Below are 16762 nucleotides of genomic sequence, written 5' to 3' on the forward strand. Positions count from 1 at the left end.
AACGGTGTTCACTTTCTGGATTACACAACCTTCTGCAAGGCAATCGAGAAAATTTGTGTCACTGTCAAGCCTCGAATATGTTATACAGAATTGAGGGAATCATGGGCACAGACGGTAACGGCTCAAGCCCAGTCGTTCTTCATCTCCAACGCGTGTCAAAATTGTCGGCAACGAGACCACAAAATTGCCGAATGTCAATTACCATGGCGACCTGACATGTACCATGTATGCTATCAGGACCAAGTGACGACGGCAACGTGCTTTCGTCCACGCGACAAAAATTACAAGGACTATATTCGGGGACGTTGTAAAGGCTGTGGCATTCCAAGCCAATTATTTGACCCACACTGCAAATTTTGTAATCGCAGATACCCGGGGTACAAAGATTGGATGTCAACGAAGTACACTTCGGAGGACATTGAGCGCTTCCATCGTAGTCACTTGCGCGCTACCAAGAAACTGGAATAAATTACCTTACGTTACCGATTTAGATTGTAAGTCTAAATAAAAACATATACATAATCTCATACTCATCTCATTAATTCATTTTATTGTTGTTGCCAATTGTAATAATTTTCAATCACAGCTCCGAGTCCTGTAGCTGTTGGTAGCAGAAAAGAAAAAAAAATTAGTATACTTTCTTTACAGTCCAGAGGCTGTGGAAAACAAATATTTAAAATTATATTTTTAATTCTATATTTTATTTTCTTTTAGTTCGTAAGTTGTAAAGATTTCCGGATCCAGATCGAAGTCCCAGGATCGAGGTGGACTTGAGATTAGAGTGGCAGGACTTGGAATTTAAGTCACAATACTCCTAACGGCTTGCGATCGCTTTCAAAATTATTTTTTACTGGCAATCTACTTGCACAGCTGGCGATTGACTCGCACTTTAAAATTCAAATCAACACTGGCAATTGACTTGCACTACTGGCGATTAATTCGCAACACTGTAAATAATTTAATGTACATATTTTTTTTTTGTATATAACTATTGTATAAGAATTACTGGCAATCTACTTGCATATCTGGCAATCTACTTGCATATCTGGCAATTTACTTGCATATCTGGCGATCTACTCGCAATATTTTCAGACAACCTAGACGAGCGGTCAAAAGGGTAATCTTGGCTTAGTGGGGGGGATTGAGACAATGTGAATTGTCTTCGTCGTCCTCAGCCTTGCGGTTCCCATTTTTCCCCGTCTTCTTGTCGTCTGAAACTACACAAGTCATAGTGCCGTGATCACATGACTAATTTTTACGTTGACGCATGACCGTAAGGGTGAAGTGGGCACAGAGTTCAGAGGCAAGTCCCAGACCCTCAATCATGAGTCAAAGACTTCGATCTTGGATTTAGTAGCGTTTAGACGTATTTGAATATTTTGAATTAATTATTAACCGGCGATTCACTTGCATTAAATCAATTTATTCTTATTCATTTTTAGTATTATACTTTATATTATACTGGCAACTCTGCTTGCGATTCCATTATATATCATATATTATTATTTGAATATAAAATATATTTAATTTATTAAGTTGATTATTACGTTACCACTGATACACTTGTGGTATCAGCGTATTAATTATAAAGCCTAAATTCAGTGCGATAACCAACGCTTTCCACGTGGCCATTCATTGTTATTCAGACCACATCTATTGTATTCTGCGAAAACATTTATTGCAAGTAATTGAAATTATTATAACTGGCAATAAACTTGCATACTTTCCTTTCTACCTACTATCTTTTATTCATATTTTAAAATACTAGTAAAATTATGTAATAAGATCCAATACCTATTGATTAAGCTGCATAAGATAATTGAAGTAATTATAAGAAATAATTTATAAATAATAAGCCGTGAGGTAAGTTGATGAATTTTCATATACGTTGTCGAGTTTGAATAAGTGCAGGTCTTTGTTTTGCAAGAACCCCAGCCCACTGCTCTGTCCAAGTAAAATAAAAATTTGTTAGAGGCCAGCCTGAGCCAGGGTTCAACCCGCGAATTCTGGTGGCTGCTGGTAAAAATCGCGTAAAGAAAAGCGATTTGTCTCAATATATATATATATATCTTCACACTAGTGGTTTCAGTAAGTTTATTAATTATTTCCCATGTTTTATGATATTTACGAAAAAAATTTTTTCTTTGAAGCAAATAAATCTCCAACTAAGATCAAGAACAGTCGTAATAGGAAATTTTCTGCTCTATAAAAAAGGTCTCTTTGATTTTTTCTATAGAATCATTCTTTCAAAAGTTTTTCACGATTAAAGTCGTCTTCATAGTTTATAACTAAATTATTTGTCGGTTATTGCAAATTTAAATTGCACATTTTGATTTTGACCACAAAAGGATCGGCAGGTATATGACTCAGTCATAAGCGACTCTACCAAAAATAAAACTCTACTCAATTGAAGTTAGCCGCAACATGCCTATCTAGAAAATTCCCGCTCCAATAAAATGTCTAGCATCTTGAAATCTCTACCAATGGAAAAATCTACCACGATGTAATCACTACCAGAAAAAACACTACCAAGATGCATTTACGAATAAACTCTTTCGTTAGAAATCCCTACCATCAACTTACGAATATATATTTCACAGACAATAAATTTACTTTTAATTAATTGGGAATTATTTGGGGAGATTAGAAATATAACTCTATTATTAAGGACTAATGAATTGATGAGTAATTAGTATTTGGGACTTAGAAACTAAAACGATTCATAACTTTTTTTCCTAAATAGTTTACTAATAGCTAATAAAAAAATTCGTGTTGATTTTATTTTCTAACATGCTTACAAAACGCTTGAAAAATATTAAATTATTACCCATTAATTGATTAGTCCTTAATAATAGAGTTATATTCATAAATGAAACTTCGTAGTTTTTTTATCTGGTAGTGATTATATCGAAGTAGATATTTTCATTGGTAGAGATTTGAAGATGGTAGATATTTTATTGAAGCGGTAATCTTCTAGGTAGGCATGCTACAGCTGACTTCAATACGGTAGAGTTTTACTTTGGTTCAATATGTGCAATTCAAATTAGCAGTAAATGACAAAAAAATTCAGCTAAAAACTATGAACACAACTTTAATCGCGAATAACTTTTGATAGAATAATTTTATCGAAAGAAATCAGAGACCTTTTTTGTAGAGAGGAAAATTTCCCATGACAATTGTTCTTGATCTTAATTGTAGATTTATTTGCTTTAGAGATGAAAAATTAAAAGCAAAAAGCCAAAAAATCCCATATTATTTGAATGAGAAATGTAACATGATTTCAGCACGGTTTAATTTGAAAACTAAGAGCTTGTTCAGGTTGGATAATTTTTTTTAGGGCAAAAACTAAAAGTTCAGGGGGCGGCAACATAAACAACAACGATTTGGGAAATAACGGATGCCCTGAAGTGTACGGACGTACATACTTTATTATTTCATAATGTTCAAACGAATGAAATATTCTGTACAGAACTTAGTACAGAACGTTTCGAGTTATTTCACAAAAAATTGTTTGAAAAATATATATTTCTATACCTTTCAGTATACTCGATGGAATGATATCAAAATTTAATCAGTTCTAAAGCTCTATAAGCCGCATTAAATGTCGCCTCAACAATCAGAATCAGATTCATTGCTTCAGAAATATCGTTTTTGAAAGAATTTCGAACAAGAGTTTTTTTTCAATAAACACAAACTCACAAAACTGCTTGATTCCAATTATGTTTTAGTGCTAAAGGCTAAATAAATGCGTCGAATGCCGCCCAGACTTCAAAATCGGTTAATTAGTTAGAAGAATGTCGGTGAAGAGAAATAGAAAAACAACTATTTTCTTCATTTTGATTGGATAACACATATTGTAATTCCTTAAATGTTCTAAAACCCACACCTCCTTTTTGGCTTCATAATGCTGATAATATTTCTACAGTGAGTATCTAACTTGTTTTGATCCTTACTTATTGCTTTTATGATAGTACATTCAAATTAGGATTCCAAATACATGCTGAGGTGAAAAAATTTGAAACTTTTTGAAATTTTGTAGATTTTTGAAATAGTATAAAAAATTGCAAAAATGTATATGTTACTGGAAAAAACACTGTTTGACTATTTCCTACAAATTAAAAACAGTTTTTTTTCCTCAACAGCGTAAACACACAGCTTTAAAATCAAAACTCTTCATGACATCAGATCGTCCCGACTCTTATTTTAAGAAGAGTCATAATAACTGTGCTACAAATTTTAAATCGAAATGAAACTGTGTAAGTAACAAATTGTTCAATTGAAAACTAAATTTTATAAACAATTGATAATCATTGTAATTAATATTCTTGTAGAGGTTTGATAATATTTTAATTGCAAGTTAAATGCTCAGAAAATATGAAATTTAATATTATAAGCTTTACAATATCATCATTCTGCAAATGACTATTTTGTAAAATTTTTTTATTCATGCGAGTTTTCTGTTTGAATAGCACTAGGTATCGGAGCTCCGGCCGTTCTCGCAGTTAAATTTTATTTAGTACTGCTATGGTGCGTTTGCGTTCGCGTATCTCGTTGAGCCGAACTGTAGAAACCGCTGGTGTTCGGGCACTAGGTAATAGTTGAACGAAAGTATCCCTGATAAAAAATGTTTAGATCCAAGCATATATGATTGGATCCAAACAATTAGATATGCTTGGATCCAAATTTTGGCGCGATCCAAGCGGATCCACACAAATCTGACAATATCCAAAGAAATCTCACTATATCTAAATATATCCAAACAGATCTCACTATATCTACGAATATATAAGTGTATCTAAGCAGATCTGAGTAAGTGTCGATCTTTAAAGAAATCTATATACATTTAAGCACATATATCTAAAGAAGTTTCACTACATTCTTATGAATGCACGTGTTACGTTCCCGTAATGTTTTATTGATTAAATTAAATTAATTATTTTCAATTAATAAATTTGATGTAATGTAACGGAAATCGGTTACGATAAGAGAGTCGCCGTGGCTCGCGGGTAGTCAAAACAGATGACGATGCATAAAACCCGGGTCACGACGATTCTCTCACAGGGAACCTGAGATGCAGCGTCAACATTTTTTTAACTTTGTTGGCTCTATTATATTTTTTAGAATGACTAAATAGTCAGTCTTACGAGAGAGCTCATGGTCCTCGAACCTCTCCTCTCCATAAATAATTAATAAACTACAATTAATTCTAAATTAATTCAAACTTATTTTGTAGTGCCGATTGGCACCCCTAATATTTTCACCTACACCATCGCCTATCCATAACAATATTACCACCCAGGGGCGACCGCTTATCAGCTGTTCTACCCTGTCCTATAACCCTGAGCACTCAACAGCAGTTCGGGTTTCCCTCAAATTTCCTGCCGATTTTCCTACCATTCACCTGCTATTGTAAAAAATAATTATATGGAGTTGGAACCGGCATCGAAAATACTTAAAATCGCGAAAAACAATTAAAATTAATAATTAGTAAAATAATCGACGACCACGGCACACCAAGGGTCTATAGTCACTCTAACGAGGCCAAACCTAGACATTAATAGAAAATTAAATATTTTAAAATATTTTAATTAATATTGGAAATATGTCAGTATGTAACACATGTATAAATATATTATAATTTAGACCATTCTAAAAACATTATCTACTCACATCTTGGATCTTATTGCTATTACCTCTTAATACTTTTAATGAACCTGATGTATAACATATGTATCAAAAGCCATTTGATATTTAAGTAAAAAAAATAGATAAATACTTTACAAACATTGATACTTTAATATTCAATTATTTACTTTTACATTTAATTACATATAATCAAAAAAATTATAAATATTTTGTAAACTTCTATCTATTACATGGGACTAAATATATTTTATTCACCTTAATCTATATAGTTAAATGTAAACAGATATAATACTACCAATGTGTAATAATTTATTTTCGGAAATATTTATATCTGCTTGGATAAAAGTTTTTAATTTTCGTATATTACTCAGATATTCGTGTATAATTAGATAAAGAAAACTTTGTATTTAATGTCTTATTCACAGTAGAACCCTGACAGTTTGACGATTCAGGAGCCTTACCTGTATTTAAATATTATTGGATCTGATCAAATACGACTACATATATACACACATTTTTGGATATAGTCATAAATTCTTGGATATACGTATATCTGCTTGGATATGAATTATTTTTGCATCCACATGCATACAGTTGGGTCTGAGCAAATATAACTATATGTACTTGCATATGCTTGGACATAAGTACACCTGCTTGGATATAAATCTTCATATCTGCTCATATATAGTTGGATCTGAGCACATGTAACTATATATACTTGTAAATGCTTGGATATAAGCATATCTGCATGGATATCAATTTTTATATATGTTTATATATAGTTAGTTCGATGCAGATATATTTATATATGCTTGGATATATGTATATCTATTTGGATATCAATTTTAATACATCTCTATATCTGTTTATATATGATTAGATCTGAGCAGATATAATTATGCATGCTTGCATCTAGCAAGATCAAATATTTGGATGTATTTGGATACAAACAGCGCCTAATATTACAGTGAAGATGATTAATTTATTTAGCCGGTAGGAGTGCCCAAATACACTAACGCAAAAAAATAAAGGAATAGAAAAATTTTATAAATTTTTTAGTAATTTTTGGAAGGCTGTAACTTTGTGAAAAATAGTTGTATCGAGATTTTAAAAAAAGCATTTTATAGCTTAATATCTCTAATTTCGGTGCATTTTTATCAAAATTTTTTAAAAGGTCTGGTTACTACGCAAACATAAGAAATACCGTGCGACAGAAAATTTCTAAATTTTTTTTTATTTTTCTGAAAAGCCCACGGACCGTGGAAAAATTTTAGCGACTAAACCAATGCACAGGTCATTTAGTAAATACATTCAGCTTCAATTTGGCTTTATTGTTAACCTCGTAAGACGATTTTTCGCAGAGATATCAGCCATCAAACAATAAATGATCCTTTTGGCTATGATCATCGATATTTAGGGTACCAATAATCGCACAGTAAATCTGAGGGCAGCGTTGAAAACTTGATTAAATTTCCTACAAAACTCTTATATCATTCGAAAAAAAAAAAAATTTTTTTTATTTTTAGCATCCATTACAAATAAGTACAAAAAAATGACTGTTTTTGGTTTTTTAGTAAATCAACCGCTACTCTGTAAATATAGATGAAAAGACTAATGTTGCCAGAGACTTTTTTTGGCTTGATGTACCCCTAATAACCCTGTAAATTTTCAAATTGATTTATCGAACCGTCTTTTGGGGGTGATCGATCAAAGTTTTGATAAACAATTAAAGGAACAAGATATGTTCCTTTAATTGTGTAATCATAATCAAAATGAAAAAATTATATTTTTTTCCACTTTTCTTTCGTTTTTGCATTGGTTGCTCAGTGAATGTGAAGGAACGAAAAAAAAAAATTAAAAATTTCCAAAAAAAGTCGAAGAAAACAAAAAAATTGAAACTTGTTTTTTATAGACGAAACTTTTTTTTTGACATTTTTTGGAAATTTTTAATTTTTTCTCTCGTTCGATAAATCAATTAAAAAATTTACGGGGTTATTGGGGGTACATCAAGTCAAAAAAGTCCCTGGCATCATTATTCTTTTCATCGATATTTACAGAGTAGCGTTTGATTTACTGAAAAACCAAAAAAAGTCATTTTTTTGTACTTACTTGTAATGGATGCTAAAAATAAAAAAAAATTTTTTTCAAAAAATGATGTACAGGTCTTGTAGGAATTTTATTTAAGTTTTCAACGCTGCCCTCAGATTTACTGTGCGATTATTGGTACCCTAAATATCGATGATTAAAGCCAAAAGGATCATTTATTGTTTGATGGCTGATATCTCTGCGAAAAATCGTCTTACGAGGTTAACAATAAAGCCAAATTGAAGCTGAATGTATTTACTAAATGACCTATGCATTGGTTTAGTTGCTAAAATTTTTCCACGGTCCGTGGGCTCTTCAGAAAAATAAATAAAAATTTAGAAATTTTTTGTCGCGCGGTATTTCTCATGTTTGCATAGTAACCAGACCTTTTAAGAAATTTTAAAAAAAATGCACCGAAACTAGAGATATTAAGCTATAAAATGCTTTTTTAAAAATCTCGATACAACTATTTTTTACAAAGCTACAGCCTTCCAAAAATTACTAAAAAATTTATAAAATTTTTCTGTTCCTTTAATTTTTTGCGTTAGTGTATACGGGTGGAATATTGGGGTGCCGAATGACACCCTAGCATGAAGGGCTAGTTAAATTGAAATTCATTGAGAGATTAACTAAATAATTAATGGAGTGTGCGAAGCAAGCAGATAGATTTGGAGTCGGCTGAGCATTAGTCTCGGCTGAGTCCTTCAGCTAACTGATTTTCTTTTTACACTGTATAAGTTATTTCATATCATATTTTATATCAAAATTATATATCATAAAATTAATACAGTGTTGCATCTCAGGTTCCTCATGGGAACCTCAAGGCAGTCCTACTCTCATCTACGTAGACACTTTGCTTTGACTACGGATGGACTGCGTTGACGTTTTAAAAATGCTTATGAGTTATATTTCCGCTCAAGCGGATTCAAATTATGTTGTTACAAATAATAATTAAATTAATTATATTTATTTAATCAATAAGTATTACGGGAACGCATCATGACACTGTTTTAATGATTCTCTCATTCAAAATAATAGTTTGTACAAAACGTTTCAAATCTGCCCTCCTCACCGATTTTCTAAAGCTCCTGGACTATGAAGGTTGAATATATTAAAAACTTCTTCTGAGAATTCTACCTTTCAAAGGTAGAATTTTAAGGAGACTAATGAGCTTGCCACATTACATGACAGCGATTCTGCAAAAAACCTACGATGTGGTGATAACACTTTTTTTTTGTATATAATTTGGACAAAACAAAAGCAAATCATTCGCTGCAGCTTGGTCAGCTGAGCCAAGGTATCGTCGTGAACATCACAAGAAACTATCCATATATCACATCATAGGAAGTTCTTCTCGAGCCAACGACGCTCGTACCACCGTAAGTTGTCGTCAGAGGACTAGCTTTGAGTGTTAAGCCTCAGGTTGGTATATTAGTATCAAGAAATCGAGCTCATGTGTTGTTGAGCCGTAAAGGAGGGTATTGTTTAAGACAAACTTTGGTATCCCTAAAAAATTAATGTTAGTTTTGTAAAATAAAACTTTTTTTTTAATAATCACTTCAATAGCACACTACGGGGGCAGTCAACCCTCTCAAAATATTAGCCTAATTTATACGGATAAGAACTTATAATTGATTACAATACTTAAAAAATTCGAAGTTCCATCACTTCAGCTTTAATTAAAATTATTTATCCTTCAACCTATGCAAGAAATTGCATTCGTACTGTGATACTTTCGCATAAGAAATTTTTTTCAAGCAGATATATTAAATAATGTGATAGAATCAAGCGCTACGTACCTTCATTGTCGTGATCTATATTTTTAACTTCATCTAACTGGGCTGCAGAGCACAGAGGTGTATCAACTTCATATGTATTGTTAAAAAGCGTGTAGTCTACTTCATATTCACCAGATTCTTTTCTAAATGTAATAATTTGTTCAAATCTGTGACCCCACAAGATTTCTGATGGAAGATATGAGCTTCTTGCTTGTGTAGTCATCCCAGTTGATTCTATTACCCCTAAAAAATATATAAAATAACAAGTAGATCATGTGTTATTGATGCACTCATGCAAATGGTATGAACCTTCTAGCATTACAATAATTTCGAATCTTTCCCTGAGCATATCACTTGCTGAAAGATAATAGAGAGGTGAAAGTTGATTGATTTTGTGAACGATTGTTGTAGGCCAAATGAAAAATATTTTATCTTCTTCACCGTCACCACCTACTCTGAGTTCCGTTTGAAAGAATGGAAGAGATTCTCCTTCTCTAGTTACCTTTTAGATTACATAGATATTTTTAAAAATTAGATGTCTATTATAATTTTACGGCAAACGTGAAACATCAATACTCAATATCTCAAATACCTTTTTATTTATTAATTGAGCACGAATATGAGCTTCGATAATATGACTTTTTCTCATATCTCCCACTCGGAACATTAAGCATGGCTGTCCATCTCGTTGACAAATGACTGCGTTTCGAGAAAAGAGTAGAGTTTGTGTCCTCTTTTTAGGTCGAGATAGTTTCGCAAACACTATTCCTACCATGAATGCTTGGAGAATAACACCAGTCATTGACTGGATACACATTATAAAAATAGCCTCCGGACATTCTTCCGTGGTATGCTTCGAGCCATACCTAAGTGCATAATATAAAGTAAGAAATAAAACATACCAACATTGTTACATTGATATAGAGTAATAATTATGAACCCGATAGTGTGTTGAGTCTCAACGGAAAATAAAAAACAGCTCGTAAAACCATGAATATCTTCAACACATGGGATGAAAGTTTTGTTCAAATCACGAGACTGATAATCATTAAAATCACCATGGACGTATCCAATCAACCACCACACGATAGCAAAACCAAGCCAAGACAGCAGGAAATTCATTGAAAACACGAGCAGCGTCCAGCGCCATTGAGCATCCACTAAAGTTGTAAAAATATCCTGTTGAATAAAAATATAGTCAATAATTTGTGTATCAAAATTTAATTTTAAACAAATGAAAACTGTTTAAATAAAAAACATAATCGTGATAATTTGTTAAAGCTAATTAAAGCTGAATCATTTAAATAATGTATAATTTTCACACAAAATTTCAGACAAAATGAAATTCAGAGCATCATAAAACAAAAGAGCGCGTACAACTCAGCACGTGTAATAAAAATGAAATTGCTCTGGTGATCTTAATCTCGATTTGGAAGTACATATTAATAAATAGAATAACAGTGAAAAAAACATCGAGAGGGAGAAAGGGGGATTGTTTGACTTGATGTTTTTTATGGTTATTAGTGTAGCCTAAGTAGATCGTTTTCCTTTTTTGATCATTTCTTGTATTCTATTTTTATTTGATCATTATTTTCTTAAATTAGTTTATTTTTTTTTTTTCTATAAGCTTTCATCTAAGTATTATTATATCAAATTATTAGTATTATGTAACGTCCTGGATGACGAATACAGGTTATTTAGTCCTTTAATTTTGAGTCAAAGCACTTAAGCCATTTACTCGGGTAGCGGGGACTTCGCTATTTTGTGTCGAGTACGTCAATGTATGAAAATAGGATGTACCAGGTGAATGGATATGTTTTATCACTAGATAAATAAACAGTTAATTAAACTTACAGTTGGTTTATTCAATATAATAAATTGTCAGGATACAAGATTTAGCTGAGCTGTTCCTGTTTACATCAACAATTTTGACAGCTCATCTGACCTTATATTTATATATAATTTTTAATTTATAATTTTCATTTTTTATTTATGTATACATATATATATATATATATATATATATATATATATATATATATATATATTTGAATAGTTGATACGTACAGAGTAGTACCATATTCAAATATATCTATATAATATGTACATTTACTTTTCGCTTGTGCATACGCCACACTAGCACTTTTCTTTCTAACGCCGAAGAGGGAGGAGCAAGAGAGAAGCCTTAATTTCACGAGTAAGATTAAAACATACCAGTATTAATCCTCTAATTTCTTTATTTGTCTATCCCCATCCGGGACCCGTAATTAAGTGATTGATGAGCTATAAGACCTCTGGTGATGAGCGGTACTCCTTAGATATTACCCTCCATCTGTCGGCTTAAAGGTCAAGCCGAGATGACGCGTGTCACCAAGGACAAGGCTATTTATTTTAACCAACCACGGTAACCGCTTCCAGAATCTTCTTATGCTACAATTGCATAACTTCTTACCCTTCTAAAGGAGTGCTGAACCTTTCAGACTACTTGCATCCGTAATAGAAATATTTTATATAAAATGAATTAACGAATACTGAATGAGTAGAGGATATAATTTAGATCTTAATTATTTTTCTCTCAGCTTCCTTCATTCTTATTTACTTCTAATTACGACAGGTAGCTGCACTAACGTCGTAGAACTCTTTTCTCACGACAGTGAACGCGATATTACTTCTCAGAATTGAACATTTTATGTACTCTTTGTAAGGGTCTGAACTAATTCTCCAATACCTCTGGTGCCGAGTAGTACCCTTCAGATGTTACCATCTATCCGTTGTCTTGGAGGTCAAGCCGAGACGACGTATTTCCCCAAGGACAAGACTATATTCAACCCATCAAGGTGACCACTTCCAGAACCTTTTTACGCTAAAATTGCATAATTTCTGACACTTTCAACGGAATAATCCTTCGGATAACTTGCATCCGCATTCAAAATATTGTATATGAAAGGAATAAATCGAATACTGAAGAATTAGAAAAGATAATTTAAATATTAAAATTTTCATTTCTCAGCTTGATTTAATCTTTATTCAACCTTAGCTACCGCACGTGCGGCATAGAACCACCAGAGGAAAAGTACGTTAGAAGTCACTAGAAAACCCATAACAACTAGACGCTGGTACAGCTTGCATCTTTATTTTAGTACAAGAGCAAGGACATGGTCTATGATTTATGACAATTCCCCTCGATTTCAGACTATATAAACTCGCTTCTCGGTCAAATTGTCCAGTCCACTCGGTTCCGTCGAGTTTAAGCCTCAGCCGCGATTTAACATCTTCGCTCGTCTCTTCGAAAAAGTTACTGTGTGAACCTCTCAATGATCCAAACATTATCAATCCACGCAGTCAGCCTAGAGGTACTAATCAAATAAAAATTGATTGTGGAATCTCTGCCTTGTTCTCCATCGATTTGCAATAACTGAACGATCTTCCAACCAACAGCACCTTTATTTTACAACTGAAGCTGAATAAAATTCATATAATCAACTGTAAGTTCTCAAGTTTTGTTTGTTATTTTAAAACAATTCTTCATACTGATTACAATTTCATACTCGTTACCATAACGACGAGGTCTCTGTCACCCGAGTAAAGGACTTAAGTGTCTTGACTCAAAATAAGGACTGTACATAATAATTGTCTTTAACTGAATGTTAGAAGGAATAGCAGCATCTTCAAGAGAAATGTGGGGAATTGAAGAAATCATTTCTGAAAAGAAATCTAAACTAAAAATTACGAGTAAAAGAATAAATTAATGATTCAATACTAAAAATTAAATATTATAAATTGTTACGGCGTAACATGCCAAGATACAGAAGTGACGTATATATATATATATATATATATATATATATATATATATATATATATATATATATATATATATATATATATATATACATATATATGTATTGAGACAATGTGAATTGTCTTCGTCGTCCTCAGCCTTGCGGTTCCCATTTGTCCCGTCTTCTCGTCGTCTGAAACTACCCAAGTCATAGTGCCGTGGTCACATGACTAATTTTCACATCGACGCATGACCGTAAGGGTGAAGTGGGGACAGAGTTCAGCGGCAAGTCCCAGACCCTCAATTATCGGTTAGACAATTCAGACTTCGATCTTGGATCTATTAGCGTCTAGACGTATTCGAATATTCTAATTTAATTAAATATTAGCCGGCAATTTACTTGCATTATATTCATTTATTATTTAATTTACTTATTATACTTTACATCTAACTGGCAACTTAGCTTGCGATTTCATTATATATCATATATTCTTATTATTATTTGAGACTAAGGCATATTTAATTTAAGTTCATTAGTACGTTACCGCTGATACATTTGTAGTATCAGCGTATTAATTATAAAATATAAAATCAGTGTATTCTTTGATATTAACAACCAACGCTTTCTACGTGGCCATCCATTGTTCGGACCACCTAAATTGTATTGTTCAGCGACATTTATTGTAAGTAATTGAGAATTATTATGACTGGCAATAAACTTGCATATTTTCTGTATAACTTCATATTCTATCTACTACCTTTTAGTCATATCCTAAATCACTGGTAAAATTATTTAATAAGACATAATACTGATTGACTAAGTTATATACGATAAATAAATTAATTATAAGGAATAATTTATAAATAATAAGCCGTGAGGTAAGTTAACAGAATTTTATATACGTTGCCGAGTTTGAATAAGTGCGGGTCCTTGCTTTGCAAGAACTCTAGCCCATTGCTCTGTCCCAAATAAAATAAAATTTGTTAGAGGCCAGCCTAAGCCAGGGTTCAACCCGCGAATTCTGGTGGCTGCTGGTAAAAATCGCGAAATGAAAAGCGGTTTGTCTCAACTGGCGCTCGAACAGGGACTTTGCAGTAATTCAAACGGGTAACAGAAAATTTTATTGATTTTTCTCACGGCTTTACAGCAAAAATTTTATACAATTTTCAGTAATAATCTCAAAAATTTTACCAGTATTAATAATTTCATTTTTCTACATTCATCATTCCATTACATTTCATAATTCATCATTCATTCACCTGTATTAAAATTTTATAAAATATTTAATTGCTCTTCCAACTTATTTATTTTAATTATTATCAATTTATTATAAATTATTTATTTTAAAAATTGTTTATCATTGTAATATTGTGTGCCGGTTTCGTTCCCATAAATATTTCCGTATATTTTGACCTTGAGCGTATACTAGCTACACGTGTTGTAACTCGAGACACTAGTATTTACTCTTCACAGTTTATTATCCTCTGCTTACGCACAAAAGTCAACCCAAAGTAACTAATAAAAATAAATACTTAAAATATTAAAATAAAACTTTGGTTTAAATATTTTCTAAGTGAAGAATTTTATTATTCTCTGTACGACACAAAAGATTACTATATTCATTTCCGGTTTAAAATAAAATATCTTTTGCTCGACAAAATTGTTCTCAAATAAACTAAGCACTTAAGTAAATTATCAATAGAATCTTTGCAGTAATAAATAAAAATCTTATGAGTCATTGAAAATTTCAATAACCAAAACAAGTTATAAATAAAATTTTTATTAGTCATCAAGGGTCTCAATAACTTAAATAAATTATTAAGTTATAAATAATTAATCTTGACAGTTTTAAAGTTTCATATTACAATAACTCGTGATTAAATAAACCTATTGATAATCTGACAAGATTATTATTAGTTCGGATTAAGAAAATTTTATTAATAATAAACTTTTATAAACTATTATTTTGAAAAATTTTACTGAGACAGTTTTCCCGCCAAAATGACGCTACCGAGAACGCCGATTCCACAATCATCTCTCCCAGTCACTTCGGTTAATAATCCGGGCAATCTTATTCATTTTCCCACCGCATCAAGCGCAATGGATGATCTAGTAGATCTTACGCAGAACGATGAGATACATAATAGTACCCTTTGTACCCAAAGTCAATCTGTTAATAATAACAATGTTTGTACGACCAGTTCGGGCGGTAATGTTAGCGTCCACAACCACAATGTTAGTGGGGTTGTGCCAATTTCAGAGTCTCAAAATACGACCTCCGTTGCCGTATTACAAAATGTAGTTTCGGGCCTCCAGACAGAAATCGAAGCTTTGCGGGCAGAACGTCAGCACTTGCTTCGTATATCGAGCACGGTTTTGCGACCCCCAGGTACTCAATTTCCACCCCCATCTTTTCAACCAGACGCATCAAGCATGTGGATACCGAGAGAGCTGTTCCCTGCTGCCACTGTGACGTCACAGGCAGCAAACCCCCTCTCTACTCGCCAAGTCATCTCACAGCCACACGCACCCGTATCGGCAACGCAAGCGAACGGACAACAGTTCACCATGCCTGGCTTACCTGCGCGTGAACCGTACGCGCACTCAGTGGTCCCACCACCAGCTCATACGCTTCCAATGCATACGAATGCTCAGCCGACACTCTCGTACACATACATACATCCATCTAGCAACAATAATGTACCCGTACTTACAAATACATACCAACAAGCCTCATCAGTACAAGCATACCCACACGCTCAGCCGTCAACCTGGCACAATACGTATACAGTTCCAGCGGGGAATTCAAATATGAGTGGATCTAACTCCATGCGATTGTATGATCTCAGTCGTCTCGTGAAATCTTGGAATGTTTCGTTCCCGTCTCAAGATCGATCTTCTCCCATTGACGCCAAAAAATATCTAAAAATAATCGAGCAGCGGATGATCAGCAACGATATTTCTTTTGAAAATTTCCATGCAGTGATAACTAACACCCTTCGCGGCGACGTACTCGAGTGGTATTACCAAAATGAAGGATTATTTCACAGCTGGGTGGCCTTCAAGGAATTTTTTAAGATTTGGCAGGTTCAGCAAACAGACGAGTCGGTGCTGCAGGGGATATATTCGGCCAAACAAAGCAGCGACGAGACAGGAGTTGCCTTCATTAATCGGATGCAAAGCGAATTTGCAAAATTAGAAGATCCGTTACCGCAAATGAAGCAGATTCGAATTATAACCTCGCGATTTAATTCTCAGTTTTTACAAAAATTTTCGGATACGACTATTATGACTTACGCGGAATTATATACGCGGGTCAGCGCCTGGCAGTCAACAGCTGATGCGCTGAATCCTCACTTTAAAACTCGTAAAGAAAATAATAGTAGAATTAAAACTCGCATCCAATTAAATTCTATAAAAAGTACAGAAACAGGTCAAGTAAATAGTATCGAGACGTTACAGCCTTCTGCT

The 16762-nt window shown here is 33.1% G+C and overlaps 1 protein-coding gene across 1 annotated transcript; it reads right to left on the reverse strand.

The window, feature by feature from the left end:
* Positions 1 to 474: 474 nt before the first annotated feature.
* Positions 475 to 12836, reverse strand: LOC103578285 (ATP-sensitive inward rectifier potassium channel 12). Its single transcript, XM_014443639.1, has 6 exons — positions 12630 to 12836; positions 10450 to 10688; positions 10102 to 10375; positions 9819 to 10011; positions 9531 to 9752; positions 475 to 500 (listed from the first exon to the last, which is right to left on the reverse strand). The coding sequence occupies exons 1-6, from the start codon at positions 12834 to 12836 to the stop codon at positions 475 to 477; spliced, it is 1161 nt and encodes a 386-aa protein (XP_014299125.1).
* Positions 12837 to 16762: the final 3926 nt, after the last annotated feature.

The sequence above is a fragment of the Microplitis demolitor genome, chromosome 2 (assembly GCF_026212275.2).
Source record: "Microplitis demolitor isolate Queensland-Clemson2020A chromosome 2, iyMicDemo2.1a, whole genome shotgun sequence".
Classification (NCBI taxonomy): Eukaryota; Metazoa; Arthropoda; class Insecta; order Hymenoptera; family Braconidae; genus Microplitis; species Microplitis demolitor.